The 24,928-nt window shown below is 48.9% G+C and overlaps 1 protein-coding gene and 1 pseudogene across 2 annotated transcripts in view; one reads left to right on the top strand and one right to left on the bottom strand.

Moving 5' to 3' along the window:
• The first annotated feature begins 2,545 nt into the window (after positions 1-2,545).
• On the top strand, positions 2,546-9,188 carry LOC111554428 (annotated as a pseudogene).
• Positions 9,189-19,696: 10,508 nt separating this feature from the next.
• Positions 19,697-24,928, bottom strand: part of HS1BP3 (HCLS1 binding protein 3) — a 34,079-nt gene continuing 28,847 nt past the window's right edge. Inside the window, exon 7 of one of the 2 annotated variants that reach the window (XM_023230014.1) lies at positions 19,697-21,100. In XM_023230014.1, the coding sequence (XP_023085782.1) occupies positions 20,842-21,100 (259 nt within the window). In that variant the 3' untranslated portion in view covers positions 19,697-20,841. Of the gene's footprint in view, positions 21,101-21,149; positions 23,161-24,928 lie in introns of those variants that run through there. The other variant, XM_023230015.1, reaches the window with a different exon arrangement.

Genomic DNA, 24,928 nt, shown 5'->3' with positions numbered 1-24,928 from the left:
CCATTCTCTTGCCTCAGTCTCCCGAGTAGCTGGGACTATAGGCGCCCGCCACCTCGCCTGGCTAATTTTTTGTATTTTTAGTAGAGACAGGGTTTCACCGTGTTAGCCAGTGCTGGGATTACAGGCGTCAGCCACTGCGCCTGGCCTCAGGTGTGTCTTAATTAGCAGCATAAGAATAGACTAATACAGGGTTTCAAAGTGAAGGCACTAGCAAGCTGGGATCCAGAGTGGGGAAGTGTCCAAAAGGGACGGCTCCTTTGGGCAGTGGCTCACGCCTGTAACCCCAGCACTTTGGGAGGCGGAGGCGGACGGATCACAGGTCAGAAGATCGATACCAGCCTTGGGTGAAACCCCGTCTCTACTAAAAATACAAAAATATTAGTCGGGCATGGTGGCACGCGCCTGCAGCCCTAGTACTCGGGAGGCTGAGGCAGGAGAATCGCTTGAGCCTGGGAGGCGGAGCTTGCAGTGAGCTGAGATCGCGCCACTGCACTCCAGCCTATGAGACAGAGCCAGACTCCATCTCAAAAAAAAAAAAAAAAAAAAAGATGTCTTGTAAGTTATGTTGAAGAGTTTGGATTTCATCAGGGCAGTTGGGAGTTATTGAAGAATTTCAAGAAGGGAAGCGAGGTGCTCATATTTGTGTTTTTCAAAAGATTACTACAGCAAGGACAATTTTGTGCGTGGCGAAACTGTTGGCAGGAAGACAGAAAGATGTGGGTTTGGAAATACAAAGGAAAGGAAATTGCGCTGCGAGGAGACAGATTATCAGGGAGGTCATCCATGTGTTTGAATTTATCAGCTAGAAGAGAGCAGGTCTTGCTCTCTTCTAGCTGATAAATTCAAACACACTTTCCCTTTAGGAGAAGCCACGCGGGGTAGGGGGGATTTATTTCTGGCCTCCATGCCAGGAAGAGCAACACCTCCTCTAAACTATAGATATATTTTTATGTCATATGCCTGCAAATCTTATATTAATAAATAACTGTATTTTCCTCTTTGCTTTGGTCACTGGGAAGCTCTGTGTATGTAATTCTACGCACTGAATTTACTTTTGGTTTCATCGCAAGATGCATACATTCATTTTGCTCAGAATTCTTTATGGTATCTTTTTGTCTTATTTGAATTTTCAAAAGCGGCATCAAATTATTTTTGGAATAAAGTGGAATATAATGAAGAAGTTTTTAAAGCGTTAGCTTGAAAAAACCAAAACAGCAATAGCTCTTTAACAGATTCTCAAATCCTTATGATTGCTCATTTTGTATACAGTTTGTGAAATCTGAAGACTGTTTTGGTATGGTCAGATTTGTCTATGTTAAATATTGTTTTTAAAAACTGGGAAGCCAATGACACCAAAAGCACAAGCCCATGAGGAAAAACTAGATAAACTGGAGTTCATCAAAATTTAAAAGTTTTGTGCTTCAAAGGAACACTAGCAAGAAAGTGAAAATATAGCCCACAGAATGGGAGAAAATATTTGCAAATTATATATCTGATAAGGTTTATCGGGAATACATAAGAAGCTCTTAAAACTCAACAATAAAAAGACAACACAATATAAAAATGGGCAAAAGATCTAGATAGACATTTCTCCAAAACAGATATACAAATGGCTAATAGTACGCACCGGAAATGTGCTCAACCTCCTTAGTCATCAGATACAAATCAAAACCACCATGAGCTGTCACTTCACGTTCATGAGGATGGCTACCATCAAAAAGACAGATAATAACAATTGTTAGGGAGGAGGTGGAGAAGTGGGAAACTTCATACAGTGCCGGTAGGAATATGAAATGGCACAATTATTTTGGAAAACAGTCTGGAAGTTCCTCAAAAAGTTAAACATAGCATCACCATATAATCCAGCAGTTTTACTCTTAGGTATATATACAAGAGAAATAGAAACATAGATCCACACCAGAACTTATGCATGAATGTTCATAGCAACATTATTCACGATAGCCAAAAGGTGAAAAAAAGCCAATACTTATTAACTAATGAATGGATCAACAAAATGCGGTAAAGCTGTGCAACGAATTGTTATCCAGCCCTAGAAAGGAATGACCCAGGTCTACTGATACATGCTGCAACATGGATGACCCTTGAAAGCAGTATGCTAGGTGAAAGAAGTCAGAATTACCAAAAATCCACATAATATATTATTCCATGTATATAAAATGTCCAGAATGGGCAAATAGAGAGAGATAGAAAGTAGACTAGTTATCGCTTAACGTTGAGGGGATAGAGAGATTGGGATTTGATGGTTAAGGAGTATAGAGTTTCTTTTAGAGGTGATGAAAATATAAAACTGTGGTAGTGTTTGTACAACTCTGTGAATATAATACAACTATTGAATGTACACCTTGAGTGAGTGAATTATACGGTACATGAATTATATCTCAATGAAGCTGTTTTAAAAAAAACAATGAAAGCCACCGGAGCAGTGTGAAGAAGAGGCGGGAACGACCCTCAGACCGACTAAAGCCCGCACACCGCTGCATGCCGCGTCCAGCACCTACGTCCCGCCGCCGTCCCCGCCGCCACCATGCCCAAGAGAAAGGCTGAAGGGGATGCTAAAGGAGATAAAGCCAAGGTGAAGAACGAACCACAGAGAAGATCCGTGCGGTTGTCTGCTAAACCTGCTCCTCCAAAGCCAGAGCCCAAGCCTAAAAAGGCCCCTGCAAAGAAGGGAGAGAAGGTACCCAACGGGAAAAAGGGAAAAGCTGATGCTGGCAAGGAGGGGAAAAACCCTGCAGAAAATGGAGATGCCAAAACAGACCAGGCAGAGAAAACTGAAGGTGCTGGAGATGCCAAGAGAAGTGTGTGCATTTTTGGTAACTGTGTACTTCTGGTGACTGTACAGTTTCAAATACTATTTTTTAACAAGTTTTATAAAGATGCAGAATTTTGTTTTACTTTTTTTTTTAGCTATGTTGTTAGCACACAGAACACTTCATTGTTCTTTTTGGGGGAAGGGGCATATATCACTAATAGAATGTCTCTGAAGCTGGACTAATGTGGGGAAAACACCTTTCCCTTCTCGTTTTGAGAGACTTCCTCTCGGCTCCCAGGAGGGATTCCCTGACTTTAACACACATGGCCACCTTGGCATGTAAAACCTTGTGGAATGGAAAACAAATTTGTTTTTATGTCCTCTTCTCCCTTTCCATCTTTCAGCAGAGACTTAACTCCCTTAAGCCCAGACATCTGTTGGGACCTGATCTCTAGTCATTGGTTACCAGTGTGTCAGGCAACCTGGACTTTCCAGTGATGCCACTGAGATGGCACCTGTCAAAAGAGCAGTGGTTCCATTTCTAGATTGTGGATCTTCAGATAAGTTCTGCCATTTTCATTTCACTTCCTGAAAGTCAGGGTCGGCTTGTGAAAAGTTGTTAAACAACAGGCTAAATGGGAAATGTCAACCCTCACTCTAAACTTTCCCTGTTCAGAGCGTGAGATGAAGACTTCATTGGGTTTTATAGTGGCTTTCTGATTTTTGGTAGTCCATTGAAGAAGGGAGTTTGAAAGTTGTTGTATACTGTTAACAACTGTCTGCCCATGTCCTTCCCGAAATACCATGATTGTTTATGGAAAGTATCTTTAATAAAGCTGGATACAGTTTGGCTTGGAAAAAAAAAATAATGAAAGCCACCATACTTGGATTACTCAGTAGACTGTTAATGGGAACCCCAGGTCCTACATGGCTTTTCAGAGATGGGTTCTAACTCCGGCTCAGTCACTTCCCAGCTATGTAAGCTCCTCACACAAATCACTTCATCTCCCTAAAATGGAGACAGCTACGGCTCATGCACAGTGCGCCTGCACTGGGTCTAGAGAGCGCTGGAACTCAGTAGGAGCCCAGTCCACTGCTTCCCAGAGGGCCCTCCAAGACCCCTGCCCTCAGAAGGTGCCCAACATCCTAAATGAGTGGGGCCTGCAGATTCCCTTTATGGAAATTAACTACAAGTGGTCTTGATGATGTTTAAATATTTAAATAACAATTCATCAGACTTTTAAGGGTCTGAGACACTCAGGGGAGGTTCTGGAAGGCAGGAGCTGCAGTGTAGCTGAGGATACCTCTTTTGCCCCTGTTCCCCATGGAGCCTTGGGGATGCTCTAAGAGGCAGTCTACACTTCAGGGGTCGTTCACCCCTCGGGTGCAGAATCAGTAGCTTTCTAGTCTACACCCCGTATTCTGCTTCTCTCAGCCCCTGAATAAGGAGCCTGCTTTTAAAGACTGCCCCGGGACAGCCTTGGACACGGAGTTTTCTGTCATGAGATTATAGAAAGTCAGCATCAGGCCCCCTGGTGTTAGAGACAGGTTGACTGAGGTCCAGGGACAGGTGGGCCTGGCTCAGTGGCCTCTTAGCCCAATTCTTTGGAGGATTCCACGAGCATGTCCTGAGCCACTCCAGGGAGCTGAGCTCTGGTCATGTTTCATGTGAGCACCTCTCTGAATTACAACAACAAATCTGTGGAGTAGACATTGATTACCCTTTTCATGGATGAGAGCACAGAGACTGCCCAAGGCGGCTTAGAGAGTGAGCAAGGCAGGATTCACACCCAGCCTGTCTGACACCAAAGCCAGTGTTCTTTCTTCTGGGCCAGTTCCCCCAATTTCTTCATGTCAGAAGCCAAGCAGGTCGCAGAGGAGGGGAGATGCTTCCATCCCCATCCCCTGAGAGAGACTCTGCCACAGAGTCTGGGTTTTCAGGATATTTTTGGGCCTCACCTGGGTGCACTACCTGCCCTCCCATCCCCACTCCAACTCATTTCTCTCCCTAAACACCAGATTCTCTGCAGCCCTGGCTCCTTGAGGTTGGGAGCGTTCGTTTAAAGTCTCACGGGAGAAAAGGAAAAAGAATCATGGATGTTCCCAGTTCCAGCCTTGAGTCTCTCTCTCAGAATGCCTTTTGTTGCCAAGAAGGATGAAACAGATGTCTTGGCAATAGCTTCAAATGTTTCCTGCCAAACCGGAGGAGAATTTGTCTTCAGTTTAGAGGCAGCCAAGACAGACAAGTCCCAGCTCATATTATTCACAGGAAATGCACAAACACACACGAGCTTCCCAAACCTGGGAGGCCCGTGGCGCCCCAGCTTCTCCTCACCAGGATTTCAGCATCCCTATAGCATCTCTACAGGTTGCACCCCCCACTTGCTTCATGCCTTCCATCCTTCCATGGAAACCCTTCAGGCTTTCCATGCCATCCCCTACCCCTCATCATTGATGACTCCAAGGCCTCAGCCTGGCAGGCAAGGCCACCTTCCTTTTGTTTCCATCGTGTCCTAGGCACACTTTTTGTTTTTGGCGGTGGCGGTGGTAAAATACACATAACATAAAATTTACCATTTTAACCATTTTAAAGGGTACAATTCAGTGGTGTTGAGTATTTTTACAAAGCTGTACAACCCTCGTTGCTATTGACTTCGTAACATTTCATCACCCCCAAAGGAAAGCCTATATCCACCCAGCAGGCACTCCTCTCCCCTGACTCTCAACCCCTGGCAACCAGTTACCTACCTTCTTCTGTCTCTTTAAATCTGTCTCTTCTGGGTATTTCACATAAATGGTATCCTACAACATGTGGCCTTTTGTGACTGGCTCCTTTCACTCAGCTGAATGTTTTCAAAGTTCATCCATGTTCTAGTGTGTGTCAGCACTTCTTGTACTAATACTTTAGGGCTGTTCTTTTATGACTGAATAATATTCTGTTGGACCACATTTTGTTGATTCGTTCTTCCGTTGATGGATGTTTATGTTGTTTCCACCTTTTAGCTATTGTGAATAGTGCCCCTAGGAACATTCTTGCATGAGTTTTGTTTGAACCCCCGTCTTCAATTCTTTGGGGCATATACCCAGGAGTGGAGTGCTGGATCATACAGTAATTCTATTTTACTTCTTGAGGAACCACCACACTATTTTCCATAATGACCATACCATTCTACATTCCTATCAGCAAGGTATGAAGCTTTCAGTTCCTCTATACCCTCACCAACATTTGTTATTTTTCTTAAAAAAAAAAAAAAAATTCTAGCCATCCGAATAGATTTCAATGAGTATCTCATTGTGGTTTTGATTTGTGTATTTCTGACTAATGGTTTCATTAAGCATATTTCTTTTTTTATTTAGTAAACTTTTATTTTTCTAAATGTACAGTTGGTTGGACCTGTTCATGCTTCTTCACCAGCAGCTGGAGCATCTCTACCCTTGGTATTTCTGGTGTAAATTACTTGAGCTCTGTGCTTTGAAACCAGTTCGATAAGTACTTTATGAAGGAACTCCTGAAGGCCGTCCTGGCCAGGGAGCCTCGAATCTTCAGTCTCTCAGAAATCATAGCTGGGGTTATAAGTTTACAGTTGGAAACTTCGTTACTGAGTGTGTCTTAGGTAGTTTTGTCAAACAAGACTAAGTTATTGAGCTTGTCCCGAACTATGTCTTTGGAGCACTTCTTCTTTTTGGCCTTGTCCCCGGATTTGCTCACTGGGTCTTTGTCTTTCCTGCCTGACTTTCTGGCGTCCTTCTTCTTCTTGTCCTTGGGTGGCATTGCAAAGCTCAGAGAGCAGCGGTGAACACTACAGCTTTACTAAGATGTCACACCAAAAGGCATTGAACATATTTTCATGTGTTTTTGGCCCTTTGTATATCTTCTTTGAAGAAATATCTATGTAAGTCCTCTGCCAATTTTTAAATTGGATTATTTGTTGTTGAGTTGTAGGAGTTCTTTACATATTCTAGACAGTAGATCCTTAAAAGATATATGGTATGGTTTGCAAACATTTTCTCCCATTCTTTGTGTTGTCTTTCACTCTCTTGATGTTGTCCCTTGAAGCACAAAAGTTTTTAGTTTCGATAAATTCATCAATTTATTTTATCTTTTTTTTTTTTTTTTTTTTTTTTTTGACTGCTTGTGCTCGTGGTGTCGTATCTAATAATCCATGGCCAAATCTAAGGTCATGAAGACTTACCCTATATTTTTTATTAACAGTTTTGTAGTAATAGCTCTTATATTTAGGTATTCAATTTATGTTGAGTTAATTTTTGCATATGGTATGAGGTAGGGCACAACTTCATTTTTTTCTTTTTTTTTTTTTTTTTTTGAGACAGTCTTGCTCCATCACCCAGGCTAGAATGCAGTGGTGTGATCTCAGCTCACTGCAACCTCTGCCTCCCAGGTTCAAGCAATTCTCCTGCCTTGGCCTCCCGAGTAGCTGGAATTACAGACACCTATGACTCTGCCCAGCTAATTTTTGTATTTTTAGAAGAGACAGGGTTTCACCATGTTGGCCAGGCTGTTCTCAAACTCCAGACCTCAAGTGATCTGCCCACCTCAGCCTCCCAACGTGCTGGGATTATAGGCATGAGCCACCACACCTGGCCTCTGACTTCATTCTTTTACATGTGGATGTCCCCTCCAATACCATTTGTTGGGAGGCTATTCTGCATGGAATGGTCTTGACACCCTTATCATAAATCAAGTGCCACAGGTGTATGAGTTTATATCTGGACTCTTAATTCCATCCAGTTGGTCTATATGTCTATGCTTGTGCCAGTGCCACACTGTTTTGATTACTGTAACTTTGTAGTGACTTTTGACATTGGAAAGTATAAGTCCTCCAACTTTGCTCTTCTTTTTGAAGATTGCTTTAGCTATTCAGGGTCCCTTGCAATTCCATATAAATTTTGGGATTAGCTTTTCCATTTCTGTTAAAACATCACATTGGGATTTTGATAAGCATGGCATTAAATCTGTAGATCCATTTGGAGATTACTGTCATTTAAACAATATCAAGTCTTCTAATCAATGAACATAGAATGTCTTTGTATTTTCTTAAATTTTATTTAATTTCTTTCAGCAATGTTATATAGTTTTCAATGTTCAAGTCTTCCCCTCCCTTTGTTAAATTCATTTCTAATTATTTTATTGTTTGGTGCTATTGTAAATTGAATTGTTTTCTTGATTTTCCTTTTGTAGTGTGTATAGAAATATAACTGACTTTTGTGTTAATATTGTATCCTTCAACTTTGTCAAATTCATATGTTAGCTATAATAGCTTTTTTCTGGATTCTTTAGGATCAGCTACATATAAGATCATGTCATCTGCAAATAAAAATGGTTCTACTGCTTATTTTACTATCTAGATGTCTTTTTTTTTTTTCTTGCCTAGTTTTTCTGGCTAGAACTTCCAGTACAATGTTGCATAGAAGTGGCAGAAACAAGCTGGGTGCGGTGGCTCACACCTGTAATCCCAGCACTTTGGGAGGCTGACGTGGGCAGATCACCTGAGGCTGGGAGTTCGAGACCAGCCTGACCCACATGGTGAAACCCCGTCTCTACTGAAAATACAAAATTAGCTGGCCATGGTGGTGCATGCCTGTAATCCCAGCTACTTGGGAGGCTGAGGCAGGAGAATCACTTGAACCCAGCAGGTGGAGGTTGCGGTGAGCCGAGATCACACCATTGCATGCCAGCCTGGGCAACAAGAGCAAAACTCTGTCTCAAAAAAAAAAAAAAATTGGCAGAAATGGGCATCTTGTCTTGTTCCTGACCTTCAGGCAAAGCTTTCTGTCTTTCACCAAGTGCTTTCTTGACTCTCATTGGCTCATCCCCTACTTTCTCCAGAGTGTCCAATTGTCACCCTTGCTCACTCTGCTGCCCCAAGGAAACCAGTTCTCCAGCCTTTGCCACATCCACATCCTCTAGTCCCCACCTCTGTCCTCCACTTCTTGATTCAGTGCCCTATCTTTCAAATCAAGAGTTTTTTGAGGAGTTCCTATACCTCACTCATGTGATCCCAACTAGTCATGCATCCCTCCTCCCCGACCCTCTCCCATAGCCCTGAACATGAAGAGGCCTGAGGTACACCTCATAAATGCTGAGGTCTTGAAGAGCCTAAGAGGTCAGGCTTGCTGAGAAGAGCTGTGTCTGAGCTTGCCTGGCTACAGGGGAAACAAACCCAAAAGTCTTTCCTGATTGGCAGGAGCCCAAAGAGAACTGATACCCATCCAAGAAACACAGGTGTCCCAGGGCCCCAGCTCTGTGGCAGGTGGAGCCTGCTGACAAGCCACGGACACTCTTGTCTGTGGGCAGGACCTTCTGCTCCTTTCCCTTGCAGCTGGAGGGGAATCCCAGATGCACCCACCTGATGCCCCTGAGGCCAAGCCCTTCCGAGAAGGCAATGGCTTATGACACCAAAAAGACCACAGTTTAAAAGTGAGTCTGAAGCATAAACCCAGAGACAGAAGCCAGAGAGAGCCCAGTACCATGAGCGGCACCTTCCTGCGGCCTGCTAAGGCAGCTCCTTTGCTTAATGTGGGGTGGCATCCTCCTGGGAGCCTCAGCACCTCTCTAAGACCAGGCCAGAGACTGCCGGGACCCTCAGCCAGGACTGGCACTAAACAACTCCTAGAAGAATTTGACAAAACCATCCTCAGAGCTGGACCCTTAAACATCCTCTCTCAGAAATGACCAGTCAAGCGGACCCAGAGTAAATAAGGATGCAGAATTCTGAGAAATACAATCAATAAATTTGAAACTCTATATATTCTCCAAACAGGATACCAGGATACACACACACACACACACACACACACACACACACACACACACACACACATTATCTATTGAACCGGCCAGGTGCAGTAGTTCATACCTGTAATCCCAGCACTTTGGGAGACCAAGGCAGGAGGATCACCTGAGGTTGGGATTTCAAGACCAGCCTGACCAACGTGGAGAAACTGCATCTCTACTAAAAATACAAAATTACCCAGGCGTGGTGGCGCGTGCCTGTAACCCCAGCTACTCAGCTACTTAGGAGGGTGGGCAGGATAATCGCTTGAACCTGGGAGGTGGAGGTTGCCATGAGCTGAGATTGCGCCATTTCACTCCAGCCTGGGCAACAAGAGCAAAACTCTGTCTCAAAAAAAAACATTGAACCTTTATAAAAATTTGTCATATACTAGGTTGCAAAGGAAAACTTTTGAGTTGTAGAAAGTAGAATTGTACAAATTCCTATTCTTAGACCTAATTTAATAAAACCAGAATTTAATTACAAATGGATAATAGTGAGAAAATCTTGAGTACAAAAGCACAAACATACAAACATTACTAGTATTTAAAATAGCTTTTTAGTTGTAAACAGGAAACAAACAATGCAAATTTAGACTTTTTGAAAATTAATAGAAATCAGAACAGAACATGATAAAATGGATGAGAAGCGGCCAAATCTGTGCTTAGAGAAAATGTTATAGCCTGACAGGTTTTTAAAAATTAAACAACAAAAATACAAGTGAATAAAAATTTGACATGATTTTTAAAAAAGGACTAAGAAAACCCAGAAAAATGAAAAACTAAATGGAGAAAGACCAATAGCATATATTTCTCACAAATATAACCAATGAAGAATAGATAAAACCCTAGAAATAAAAACTGGACTAACACCACAAATACAAAGACAATTTTTAACATTGTGAGACTAGGATAGATATTTGAGCTCTAGATGAAATGGGCACTTGATTACAAAAGTGTAAATGATCAAAATTAACTTGAAAAGAAGTAGAAAAACATGAGTTTACTGTCCATAGGAGAAATGGAGATGATTATTGATGAACTAAGTTTCTCTAAAGACCAGGCCCAGGAAGGTCTACCGATGAGTGACAGGCAGGTGAGGATGAGGACAGGATGGGGAGCAGAGGGAAGGCCAGGCCTGGGGACCTGGGCCAGGGAGCTGGTTTATTGCTTTGCATTTTTGCAAAGGTCACTCTGCTGTCCTGATTTTCACATGAGCCTGGAGACGCAGTTCTTGGGTTCAGCTGTTGAAACTCCCCCCCTTCCCTCCTTAAACTTAGGACCCTTGAGCCTCAGCTGTAAGGGGAATCCTCAAGCTGAGCCCAAAAGCACTGGTGTCAAGAAACACACAACTTCAGGAACATGCAGTGGCAATAGCAGGAGCCCGCCTCTCACTCAGAAGCAACAACACTGCCTTAGCTCAGCTGAAGGGACACGAGATGACGAGATGACGAGATGACGGAGGTAAAGGCCCTAGCTTGTAGCCAGCCTTACATAACCATGGGACAGAGCAAAACAAAACAAACCCCTTCCCCCTCTCCACCCACGGGTAGCTGCAGGATGAGCACCATCCTGGGGGGCAGAGGCCACCAGGCGCTGCACCACAATCCTGGCCAGCTGCTCTAACAGTGCCTGTGAGCAGTCGGGTTCTCAGGGCTCTAGTCCTCGCTCTCTGCCACATGAGAACCCATAGCAGCCTTTCTGCATCCCAGCAAAGGACCATGCACTCCCCAAGTCAAAGGGGTCTTGGTGGAGACCTTCAGTAAGATTGCCACTTCCAAGCCGCTCCAGGGGCCCAGAGCTCTGAGCTCTCCTCCAGGAAAAGGCCTGTTCTCATGAGGCCTGTTGTAGATCAGGCTCTCGGAGCCTTCTCTAGGGAGCACACTGAACAGTTTTCCGAATACTGAGGCTCCTCTTGGCGTCATTCCAGGAGTGGGGGTGAGGAGGTCAGGTCGGGCTGAGCCGCTCCATGGATTTGCTCAGCTGTGTGTCATCCCATACTGCGTCAATAGTATGAGAGCCACCATGCAGTACATTCTCCCCATTCTCCTGTCCAGGACAACACAGGGTAACTAGAGGAAGAAAAAGAAAAGCTGGAAATCATACAGAGGAGGAGAGAGATGCTGTCAAGGAACAAAGGCCAGTTGGTGCCAGGACTTACGGCCACCTGAGGATTCTGACTTCTCATTGCTCCAGAGGACCCTGGAGGTGTCTTTTTCCTTCAGAGGGCGCCCCCAGTGCCTTGACTCCATTTTTCCCGTTTCCTGGACTGGAAACCCCTCCCACCATCAGTGAAACGTTTGCTAAGCCTCACTTGGAGCCCAGGTACCCTGGGGACCGTGGGGGCTATCACCAAAGGCAGGGGATGGTCTGGGGATACCAGGTATCTTAGAGCGGCAGGCATCTTCTAGTTCGTGAGCTTCCTCCCTGTGGTTCCTTTTTTATTTTTAAGTAGATTTTTTTAAAGAGCAGTTTTAGGTTCACAGCACAACTGAACAGAGCACAAAGTCCCCACATGCCTCCTGTCCCCATACATGCACAACCTCCCCCACCACCAACAGCCTGCACCAGAGTGGGACATTTACCAGTGAACCTACATACACCTCCTTATCACCCAGAGCCATAGCGTACATTAGGGTTCACTCTTGGTGCGGTGCATTCTATAGGTTTAAACAAATGAATCATGCCATGGATCCACCATGAGAGTATCATACAGATAAGTTTTTGCCTTAAAAATCCTCTGTGCTTCTCCTATTCATCCCTTTCTCCCTTTGAACCCCAGAAACTACCGATCTTTTTATGGCCTCCATGGTTTTGCCTTTCCAGGTCAGATAGCTGGAATCATACAACATATATAGCCTTTACAGATTGCCTTCTTTCACTTAGTAATATGCATTTAAGTTTCCTCCATGTCTTTTCATGGCTTGATAGCATATTTCTTTTTTAGCACTGAATTAAATGCTCAGTGGAATTATCATCTGGGTGTACCGCAGTCTATTTACTCATTCACCTACCAAAGGACATCTTGGTTGCTCCCAAGTTTTGGTAATTATGAATCAAGCTGCTATAAGCATCGTGTGCAGATTTTTGTGCAGACATAAGTTTTAACTTCTTTGGGTAAATACCAAGGAGCACGAATGCGGGAGAGTATGGTAAGAGTATGTTCAGTTTTGTACTGTGGTTTCAGCGGGTATATTGAGATATAATTTGGGCACAATCAGATGTTCCCATTTTAAGTGCGCAGTTTGATGAGTTTTGGGGAACGTTTACAGTCATGCTCACAGCGAAGCACACTTCCATCACTTCCAAAAGCTGCCTCATGGCCCCTTGCAGCCAACCACTCCTGTCTTGTCCATCCCCAGCCCCTGGCAACCACGGGTCTGCTTTCTGTCACTACAGTTTTGCCTTTTCTAGAGTTTCACATACGTGGGATCATACAATATATAGTTTTGGGGTCTGGCTTCTTTCACTTAGCATGTTTGTGACATCCATTGTGTCATGTCTATTAGAGCGTTTTTCCTTTTCGCCGCTGCACAGCATTGTGCTGCATCCATGTGCCACTGTTTGCTCTTTCATTGACCATTTGATGGATATGTGGGTTGTTCCCTTTGGGGGAGGAACCCTTATGAATAAAGCTGCTGTGAACACTCATGTCTAAGTCTGTGTGTGTGTGGCTTCTTTTCAAAAGAAGGGGGAACGCTGGCTCACTCCTGCCCAAAGTGGTTGAGGGTTGATGAGGAAGTTGGGAAAGCCCAAGGGGTAAAGAGAAAGGGATATAGGCCAGCCTGGCCACGGGCCGCTGGGACTGCCAGAAACCTCTCTCCACTTGACCACATCGTGCTCAAAGGTCAGGGACCAGGAGAGGGAAACCGATGTGTTTACTTCCTGTCTCCATGGTGCTGGGAGAGCTATTCTTGTTCTGAGTGTGGGGTGAGCCGGGATGTACTCCCCCCTGCTGCAGTCCTGTTGACATTATTCCTTGTCAGAATGGCTCATTTCCAGTTCGTTCCATCTACCCTCCCTCTCATAGACCTCCATGACCCACCTGGATCCAGCCCCCAGTCACATACCAGGGCCCCCCGGACACAGGGTCCCTCAATCCCAGGGCCCCTTTATGGGTCTCCAGTGGTTCTGTATGTGCCCATTCCCATGCCCCCCACCCCACAGTGAGGCGACAGAAGCAGGCCATCACCCTGCTCAGCAGCCTGGGGCTCAGAGAAGCTGAGAGACAGTAGAGGGTGGCACAGCCTCCTTCCGCACCTACAACCACCCTCCACGGAGAGCAAGCCATGAGCACCCCTTTCCACGAAGATGTCTGGCCTCCACTCTCAGATGAAGAGAGGGAGCACTCAAACCCTAAGATTCCTCATAGCCAATAGACAACAGCTCAACAGAATTTCAACAGAATTTTAATTACACACATATAATGAATACTATGCATCAAGTATTGTTCAAATAACTTCACAAATATTAACTCATTTAGCCTTATGCTACTCTAATGAGGCAGGTAAAATTGTTACCCCCATTTTATAGATGAGGAAACTGGAGCACAGAGGGGTTAAGTAACTGGCCCAGGGTCACACAGCCAGGAAGCCCAAGAGCCAGGAGTTGGCTCACATTTTCAGACTCTGAACTCTGCTGCCTACGGATTTGTAGGTTTCCTTCTATTTCCAATCATTAAATTATCCTAACAGTTTTATTGAGATATAATTTATATACCGTAAACATCATCTATTTTAAGTGTACAATTTAACAATTTTAGTAAACTTACCAAATTGTGCAACCATCACAACAAGCCGACTTTAGAGCATTTCTATCACCCTAGGAAAGATTCTTTGTGCCCTTTTGCAGTCACTGTTGGTTCCAACCCCCGCTTGAAGCAACCACTAATCTTTCCGTCTCTGTAGATTTGTCCTGGAAATTTCATACACATCGAATCATACAATAGGTGGTCTTTTGAGTCTAGCTTCTTTCACTTAACGTGATGTATTTGAGGTAGATCCATATTGCAGCATATATCGCTCCATTCCTTTTTGTGACCTAATAATATTCCATTGTATTGATTTACTGCATTTAGTTTATCCATTTACCAGCCGAGAGGCTTTTCCATTGTTTCCACTTTTTGGCTGTGATAAATAGAGCTGCTATGAACATCTGTGTACAAGTCTTTGAGTGGACATATATTTCTCTTTCTCTTTAGGTATATGCCTCGGAGTGGAATTGCTGAGCTTTGTGGTACATTTATGTTTAATTGTTTTAAAAACCGCTAAATCTATTTCCCAAAGTGCTGCACCATTTTCCATTCCACAGCCATGGATTTTATCAACTGTGAGGTCCTGATACAAATCCTAGGGCCACCCATACAAGCAGACAGAGCCCAATTTAGGGTCCTGGAACCAGCCTAGGTGTAAAATGAAGCCCTCTGGGGATGATGGGTGGAGGGACTAAGTCAAGCTCAGCCTCTCTCCAGCTTCTGATGTCTGAGAAACAGGTGGGCAAGAAATCAGCTGTTCTACTTTCTAATCCAGAAAAACATTGCCCTCTGGGACCTAGAGCACTCGTTAGGGGAAAATCAGCAAAGCGGCGATAATGCCAAAAGGAAAAACAGAAACACACTATGGAGATGTCAAGGGCGATCTCACCAAAGGAAGAAAACCAGCTTGAGAAGGCAGCAGTAAAGGCAGTTGGTCTGCAGCTCCCATGCTCCGGAAGCCTTTAGTTCCCACTGCCAGCATCCTCAGAGCCCTTTCCAACTCCCTCGGAGGCCAGCGAGAGGATAATGGGGTGATGGCAAGGGGGAGCCCCAGGACTCAGCTGCCTGTGGCTCTGAACAGACAGCGCTGGTCCAGCCGGGGAAGGCCTGCTCCAGAGCTGCACTGCCAGAAGAAGGAAGGAAGGGACGCTGCTGCCCCCCTGCCAGCCAGGATAGCTCTGAGTGTCACCAGCTCTCCGGTTTGTGCCACATGTTATCTAAGGAGTCATTTCACTATTTAATAAAGAGACCCAGCTTTTGATGGAGAGAATTTGACGTATCTGGCAGCAGCTGCAAAGGACAGAACTTTATAATGATGGCACGTGGCGGGTGTCTACATACACTACTGCCTGCCCAGCTTCCTCCTGACACGTCCCCTCCATGGACGTGCCATGGGAGTGAAACCGACATGGCACTGCTGAAACACACAGAGTGCACAGGGATGGCAGAGGGGCCATGCCTTGCAGAACGGAATGGGCCTCTGCTTGCTACCGAATGCCACGTGCTCAGGCCGGGTGGTAACTGTACTGAGTCGAATTATGTCTCTTCAAATTCATGTCCATAAGGACCCTGGTAAGGTGCTATTTGGAAACAGGGCGTTTGCAGGTATAACTAAGGTAAAATGAGGTCATATTAGATTACAGTGGGCTGTAATCCAGTGACTGGCATTCTTTCCTATAAGAGGGAAATGTGGATACAGACACAGAGAAGACACCGTGTGAAGACACAGATGAGAGAAGCCCATTTGAAGACAAAGGCAGAGGCCGGGGTGATGCAGCTATAAACCGAGGGACCCCAAGTGTTGCCAGGAACCGCCAGAAGCCAGGACAGAGCAAAGTAGGATCCTTCCCTAGAGATTTCAGAGGGAAATGGCCCTACTGACACCTTGATTTTAGACTTATGACCCCCCAGAACTGTGAGAGAATACATTTCTGTGGTTTAAAGCCACCCAGTTTATGGCGCTTTGCCACAGCAGCTCCAGGAAATGGAACAAAAGCTGAGCCCAGGCTGCAGGTAATAAACTGTCCATGCCGGCAGGTGGCAGAGCGGGAGGGAGAGGCAGAGAGGGCCGCGTGGAGGAGGCACCTCATTTAGTTGTGCCTGAGGTTCGGGCAGAAGGCCCAGAGAATAGAAGTGAAACTAGAGGCTCAGCATGGCTCCTGGTAGAATTGGCTTTAATGGCTCAAGTGTTTTCATCTTTGCTTCTTCCAACGTGCCTGGAACAGGTACTGCACACAGTAGGTGCCCATTACGTGCTTAGCGTTTATGGATGAGCTCTGCATGTGGGAAAACAGATGATGTGATTGGCCAGCTGGGCTAGAGAGAGCTAGCCCAGCTTTATTTAAAAAGCCATCCAGAGGCGGCTGCTATGTGCTGAGTTGGCAGAGAAGCATCAGGCCCCTGAAAGTCATCAATAAAGAGCCGGCTTACCGAGGCCACATGCTGAGCCCATAGTCCCACTCCTGAAGCTGTGGCTTTAACCTAAGCAGGACCTGAGACATGAAATTGCTTGGCTTTTCCCCGTAGCCAGAGCCACGGAGCAGAGAAGTGAGAGGCCAGCCACAGAGGAGGGTGGATATCTGTGTACCGTGTGGGATTCTGTGTGGCAGTGCCAGGCCTGGCGTGGAAGTCAGTGGTCAGTGCTGGGGCTGGGGGCTTGACTGAGCTGTTGACGGGCCTGCTGACCACCTGTCATGACCTGCCGTCTCCCGTTAGGAGCTAGCTGGTACCGGGCAGCGAAGTCCCTCTGTGAGGATCTAGCACAACCAGTCCACTGAAATTCCTTCAGGCACATAGAGGACTTTATAGTCTACCTGGCTTCCTCCCAGGACCCAGGGTAAGTCTCTTCACTTGGCACTGTGGGGTGAGGGGATGTCACACAGCCAAGCTGGACTGGAACCCTGGACGTTTGTGCCCACAGAACCCGGCTGCTGCTTCACAGGATGCTGTGGGCTGCATGAGAACTCAAGGGCCAGTCCCCACCGCTCCTCCACCGGCCCCTGGGTCAGCTTCCCCAACTGCAAGGCCTTAGGGTGCTGAGCAGGGAATGGTTTGGAGCGATCAGAGTCTGCACTGAGTGGGACCATGCACAGCTTGATGCCGAGAGTTTGGCTGCTTGAGGAGGCTCTGGGCATTGACCATGTTTGCTCTGGGCAGCTGTGAACCCACATGAAGCCAACAGCAGCAGAAAGGGCCACTTTGTGGGGACATGTTGGTAGCTCTGTTGCCCTCTCTCTTTCCCAGGATTGGCTCAGTTGGGCAGCAGGCGAGCTAGAGAAATGGGAATGAGCCTCCACATCAGCCTGACACCAGGTATGACATCACTGCACTGAGTACATCAACACAACGCCCAGGTGACTGCTGGACAGTAAGGTCACAAGGCCCCAGAAAGTGGCAGAGTGGCTGGACTTTGCTATCTGGTCTGTATCTTGTGTGAGAGCTTGAGACTTAGAGGAGTCCGTGGGGCACACGGAGGTGAACTTAGTCCCAGATACATTGTATGGACGCTGTCAGGGGACACCAGTACTCAACAGGTAGGTGCTCTCCAGGGGAGCCCATGACACTGGCCTGGCCAGGGCAGGCCCTAGGGACTTTCCAGAACTGGCCTGAATTCCCGGCTTCCTAAGGAACAATGCTGGGAGGAGGGGAGCAGTGGGACCCCAGCTATAGACAGTACATCCTGTCCACAGGCTCACAACGGGCTTTGAAATAAACAAGTGTCGCTGTCCCGAATTAAACTTCTATTTTCCTTCCACAGGGAGCTCTCAGCTGCAGGCTCCTGGCCTGAGCAGACCTTCTCAGAATGGCCAAACTGCCTGTCCTCAGGAGCCAGGACTCCAGCTCAATCTTAGGTACAAGATTCCAACGAAAATCTTGTGGGGAATAGAGGCCACATTCTGTCCCTGCAGGAGGCCTCTGGGGTTCCCTGAGAACCTGTTTCTAGTTCTCTGGTGGATTTCAGTTTTCAGAACTCTCTACTTCAGCATCCCTGGGTCCCAGGGCTGAAGCTGCATCTCAGAACCTGAGGCCTGAAGGCCAGGGCAGGTTTGACAGACGGGCAGGGCCATCTGATGCCATGTGAAGGGCTCTAGGGCCAGTCCAAGCCTAGACCATCTCCACTGTGGGAGAATGGGGTGTAAGTCTGGAGACAGAAAGGGGTCAACCCTCTTTCTCTCTACATGGGTCTTGGCTGCACAGTTACTGGCTGGATGACCCACACTGAGCCTGGGCCTGGGCCTCTAGCCCTCCTCTGCCTCAGCTGCATAGTGAGAAGGAGTGACCAGAATCCTCTCCTTCCCCTATGCTAAGCTGGGGCAGGGCAGCTTCTCTGGCTGAGTCCATTGTTTTAAAGGACAATCCTCTCCCCCTGTCCCCTCCTTGGTGGTCTGCCATCAGCCCAGGCACAGAAAAGAACATCACTAACACAGGCTGGAATGGGTCACAGGCACAGGCTTTATCAGGCGACGAGGATCATCGACTGGCCATGAACCACAGTCCTGCGGGTGAAGAACAAGCCACAGCTGGAGCATCAATACCTGGGGATCTTTGTGATGGTGTCCAGAGAGTCCAGACCACTGAGGAGGTGGGGCCCACAGTGGATGAATACTAACGGGCAGGCCAGGTTCTGCCAGTGACCCCAAGCAGAGCACCAGCCCCTGTGGCCGCCTACCCTGTTGTACCCTCTGCTCCTACGTCACTCGACTCAAAGCAGATGGGAAGCAGGAGGCAGGGAGCCGGCATCAGGGTGCAGAAAGGGCAGGGAGGGGACAAAGCCCAAGGGAGAGCTGGGGCCACCTCTCTGAGGAAGACCCGGCCCCATCAAGGGACACAGGGCCTGGGGCTAAGTGCTGGGAAGGAGGGACGGGTGTGAAGGGGGAAGGCAAATAGGTGGAGCCCGGGTTGGAGCTGTCCCAGAGCCTGCTCAGAGCCCTGGGGAGGGAGCTGACCCTCTGAGCCTGGGTTAAGACAGAGGAAGAGGAAGTCAGCTCTCGACCCCAAAACTACCAGTTTCCTCTCACTCTCGCACTGGTGGAGTGGAAACCGCTCAGGACAGGGCAGCACAGCTGGAGAGGGACGTGATCAGATGCAGGACAGAGCAGACAGGTCCCAGCACGGGCCAGGAGCTGGAGACACTCCATACTGATGGCTGGAAACCACCCGCACCCTCAGCTGGGGGCCCTCAGGGCTGGCTTTGGTGTCTATCGGAAAAGGGTCTGGGGTCCTAGTCCCACCTGCCCAATGCTCCTGCCAGGCAGGACAGGGCCAAGGAACAACAGTGGTTGCATTTCATTTAAAACTACTGTTTCATTAAAAAGCAAAACAAAACAAAAGAAAAAACTAGCTCTGAACATGAAGAATTATAACCAAGAAAGACAGCTTGACATTTTTTGCTTTATTAAACATCATTCACTGAGAATTTCCAAAGCACTCTGTGGTGCCCAGACCTGTGTGCCAGGGCTCTGGGGGTCAGGAGAAGTCTAAGGCACGGGCCCTGCCCTGACGCATGGCTTCTTCTCCCTGGGAAGGCAGCTCCACTGGTGAAAGGCCACGGACCAAGTCCAGACCCTGAGGATGGTGAAGGCCTTGGGACAGAAGCCTGAGAGCACCACGCCCCACTGGCAGTGGGAGGCAGTGCAGGGTGGGAGCCCTGCCCAGGCTCCAGGCTGAGCTGTGGGGAATGCTATGACCCAGTTTGTGAGAGCTGTAATGACGAACGTTGGCTCTGTGCCCAGAGGCCCAAGAAGGCCATGGACTGGGCTGCCCTTTCCTGGGAAAGGAGGAGGAAGGAAGAACTGGAGCCTGGCAGGGCCGTTTGTACCCTGGAGAGGCAGGGCTGGGCCTGACTTCTCCCTTTAGAGCTCGTATCAAGAGGAGGCTCAGGAGAGACTTGCATCAGAACACTCCAGACAGCTGGCCTCCCCCTCAGCATCCCTCTCCTGGGAGACCCACCCAGACCCTGCAGGCCCCTGGCAGCCACGAGGAGCAGAAACCCTGGAGTAATTTGGCTTGGGGACCCCCCCAACCCCAGGCCCAGGCCAGTCAGTCACCCAGGCTGCTGCTTAGGGTAGGGCAAGGGGAGGATGCGGATCACTCCTTCTTACTATGCGAACAGAGGCAGAGGAGGGCTAGAGGCCCAGTCCCAGTTTGTGTCTGTGCTGGGACTGGCAGAACCCAAGGGCATGAAGCTCCCCTGCCCCATGCGACACCTCGCTGGGGCCCCACATGTCTTGCTTCATCCTTGGGGCTGGGCTCCTGGTTGGCAAGGCACACCCTCCCTCCCCTCCATGTCCATGGGGAGGGAGGTTCCTAGGGTGAGAGCCACTCCCGCAGCCTGCAGGGTTCTACTTTGGCCCCACAGCCCAGGAGAAAATGGAACCATGCAGTTCTGGGTGCTGTGACCCAGGTTTCCACCTGGCCTCCCTCGGGGGTGGGGAGGTTCTGACCCTGCAGGGCACAGTCCCCTCCCTTCACACAGATGTCCCCACAGACAGGTCTGCTGGGCCAGGGGCCAGCATGGAAGCGTCAGAAGAGGCTGGGGGCCGCCTGGGCCGGTGTATCGTGGTCCCGGATGTACTGCAAGATGTCCATCTCGTCCATGGCTTGGATCTGCTCCTGCGGCTTCTGCTGCCCAGCCACAGCTTCAGCCAGGCCCGCTTTGCGGGGAACAGCTGGTTTTCTGGGTATTGCCGGCTTAGCTGCCACTGGTGGCTTGGGCTTAGGCTGGGGCTTGGGTTTGGGCTCAGCCCCCAGGTTCAGAATCTGGTCCAAGTCCTCTTCAACTCTAGGGAACCACAGGGAGGAACCCTGAGCACAACACTGCTACCCCGTGACAGGAACAAGACCCCAGGCAATGCCACTGCCCTCAGGGGGCTGGGCAGCTGCAGGGAGCCCAGCCTGGGCCAGCTCAAGGCCCCGCCCCATTCCACTCTGGCCCCTCCACCCACCCTGCCCAGAGGAGACACGAAGGCCAGGGCTCTCCTTCCCTCCCACCCACAGCAAAGCAGGCACAGGGCAGGCCCCACGCAGCCTCCTGGGAGTTGGTCTTCAGGTGACCCCACTTGACACATGCTGGCTTCTGTAGGGCGCTTTCCCTCCAATCCCTTCAGAAATAACCACCAGCTACCATGTACAGAGTTCCCGCTCTGTGCCGAGCACTTCACACATATTTCATCCTCAAAACACCACTCCGGGGAGGCACGACTGTGTTTCCATCCTGCAGATGAGGACACTGGAGTCCCAGGAGGCCGAGTGGCCCCGAGGGGATGGTATGTGACAGTGCCTTTGTTGGGAGGAACAGGACATCGGCCCTCAGAAGCTGAGCCCTCATCCAAAGCAAGTTCAACCAGAGAAAGAATAACCAGGGGCGCTGAGCCATGGTGGTGCAGGGTTGGCCCGCCCACAGTGGGCCTCTGTGGGCCACATGGGTGCTAGACAGAGCCCAGCGAGAGCTGAGGATGGCCTTGGCCAGGGCCCACCAGGACTCTGTCATGACCCCAGACCTCTGATCTCCCACTGGTGGGTGGGAATAAAGCCCTAGCAGTGTTACAGTCACTCAGGACCATCCCTGGGTACTGAGGGCAAGAAATAGGCCAGGCCACTGATTCTCCAGAACTTGATTTCTGGAGACCAGATGCACAGTGGAAGACTCATTCAATCCATTCCACCCACTGAGCCGCGTGCTGAACACCCATGATGGCCAGACATTTCCACGTTCGTCAACCCATTTAATAATCTCCACACACTGTGTGCGCACAGAGAGTAGCCCTGTCCTACAGATGAGAAAACTGAGGTGTCGAGAGGCAAAGGGCCTTGCCCTGAGACCCACAGCTAGTGTGAGGATGAACAGGACTTGGCCTGCATGTGGCTGGTTCTCTGGGGTGTGTTCCCCTGCCGGGGGCACCTGGACTCCAGTGTCAGGGCGAGGTTTCCCCTTGTGCTAACAGGCATCTCTACGTCTATCGCTCAGTCATGCTGGAGTCCGGTGAGGGAAGGCACAGGTACTGAAGGCAGCAGACCTAGAGCGCCCACTTGGTCTCTACAAGCTTCAGCTTCCTCATCTACAAGCAGGAGTAACAGTGTCACTGGCGCTGCTGCACAGACCTGCGCACAGAAGCACAGCACTGCGGGTGGAGAACTAGCTTCCGTTCCTCACCCTGCAACTCCTCCATCAGGTGGCCTCAGGCCACTCCTCCCTGGTCCTCAGTCTCTTCTACAAAGTGGGATTGTACTTGCTGTACCACCCTCACAGGGATTCTCACAAGGATCAAATAAGACAACACAAGGAAAGTAGTTTCCAAATGTACAGGAAGGCTGTATGTACTGATGTCTACTGACAGCAGGGGCCGAGCAAGCGGGCGTATGACACAGAAAAGCAGCGCCTCTATCTACAATGGGGACACCCCCAGCCCAGTCAGGCAGGGGCCACGCAATTGCAAAGGCCTCGAAAGAAGGTGTTGAAGCCCAGAGAAGGCAGTGAGCCCTTGGGCCAGAGCAGGCTGGGAAGGCCTCCTGGGAAGGTGGGTCTTTTCAGAAGGGTGAGCCTGGCATGAATAGGGGAGAGAATCCTGGAGAAAGGAGCAGAGAGCAGAGGTCTGGAGGTGGGAATGAGAATGAACAGGAAGAACCAGGCAGGCTCATGAGCAGTGGCTTCCTGCCCTGGGGCAAGGCCGCGCAGGGATGGGGAGAGAGAGGAGGTACCTTTGATCAGGACAACTCCTGGCACTACCAGAGAGCCTGTGTGAGTACGGAGGTGCCCAGCACAGCACCCCTGGGGTGGACGCCTGCCTGTAGCCAGCTGTGGAAGGAACTCCGGACATCCTGCCTGCTTCCTGGGTCAACCTCCTGTGATGGGGCACAAACCCCAGAGAGAGAATTCAGAGTCTGTTTGGTCGGCAGAGAAATGAATAAAAGGTGTCCTTCTTGAATAAACCCAGAGGGACTGGCCCAAGCCGGGCCTTCATAGAGAGATCAGTTGTCTTGGGGTAGAGGCGATTTCAGGAGGTATCACTCATGGCCGGGCTGCTCCTGGCCACCTCAGGTCAGATGTGCCGGAGCTCCTTCCAAGTGGCGGCCCTTCCTTGACACCCCCGGGGCAGGTGCCAGCTCCACTGGCATGATGTGGCCTCCATTGAAGGCTGAGGGGACCTGGGAAAAGCTCAAAGGGACTGAATTATCCTCAAATAGGGGCCCTTTGGAAAACAAAGCAGCCGCTAGAAGCTTATGTCAGATTTCAGGATTATCCTGCTTGGCAAAGCAGTGACTCTTTGGAACTAATCAGCAGCTGGATTTGCTCCCAGGTGGGAGGTGTACATGGGTGGGCAGCCACGGTGGGAGGCGGCGTAGCTGCTCTTGGGACACAGGTGGCTGCAAGGCACCCCTTTTCCTAGCACCCTATTTCTGAGTCATGACTAGGACTAGCTCTCACTAGCGCAAGGTCCAGCTCCCTTCTCTTCCAGGCCCAGCTGGTGTGAGGTCAACCAGAGAGGGGTAAGGGAGCTCTAAGACCCTGGCCCCATTCCGTCTCCCAGGGTCCCTGCGGAAGACAAGACTCACCTAAACATCTAGACTAGAGACCCTGCCCTGCTGTGGCTGCACAGCCAGAAGGAACAAAGGCTTCTCAGTCTCAACACGCTCAGGGTACACCCCACGCTGCCTCACAGCTGTCACGGCTGAGGCTAGTGACAGAATGAATGAAGGGGTGAAAGCATGAAGGAATGAATGACTATCAGAACGTTCTTTATGATGAGGAAGCCCAACTACTCCCTGGATAGCCACAGGGCAGACACAAAGAATGAATGTGGTTCCTGCTCTCAAGAAGCTAATCCTAGTGTTACAGCTCTTTTTGAATTTGCCTGAATTTTAAAAGAAGAAAAGCAGCTAATCCTTTCATTAGCAGATGTCTGCTAAAGTGAAGGTGGGGGTGCGGGACCCACACTTTTTGAGCAGGGATTCCCCAAGCGCTCTGTGGGACGCTAAGGGGCACCACAGAGGGGAAGGCCCAGGGACGAATGAGAATGTGAAGTGCCGTGTGGTGCCGGCTCGTGCACTACCAGCCCTGCTTCATATGGCATTTCCCCAATTCATCAGGCCACAGAGCCCCTTTGAAGGTAGCCTTTGACCACCCCACTGTACCATGTTCCGCAGAACACAGGTTGGGAAGTAACGGATTTAGAATAAACTAGGCCAGAAAGGTCCCACGAGAACCACCCCACTGGGACACACGGACTCCTAGACACGCTCGGCCTGGCCCTGCCATTTCCCCAGGCCGACTCTAGTATTCCATTTCCCTGTGCCTCAGTTTCCCTCTAATAAAATAACAATCCTGGTTTCTCCCAGCCTGCCGGGATGTCAGGAGTGAGGACACAGGATGAGAGTGAACAGATGCCAGGGGCCTTGGGGACATGTAAATACCAGAAGCCGTCACGGTGACTCAGGCTTGGCGGGCACTTGGAGGGCTGTCTAATAGCCCGAGGCTGCTAATGAGGGGTAGAGATGACAGTCTCCAGGGCCTGCATGCCTTGGTGTCACATAAGCCATTCCTGGAAAGAGGCGGCCTGGCTTCCTGTGAACCCCAGGCACAGTCCTGTGCCCTGGAGCGTAGAGGAGAAGC

This window comes from Piliocolobus tephrosceles, chromosome 15, assembly GCF_002776525.5.
Source record: "Piliocolobus tephrosceles isolate RC106 chromosome 15, ASM277652v3, whole genome shotgun sequence".
In the NCBI taxonomy this organism is placed as follows: domain Eukaryota; kingdom Metazoa; phylum Chordata; class Mammalia; order Primates; family Cercopithecidae; genus Piliocolobus; species Piliocolobus tephrosceles.
Note: the sequence above shows the minus strand (reverse complement) of the source record. Positions and strands in the feature narration are given on the sequence as shown.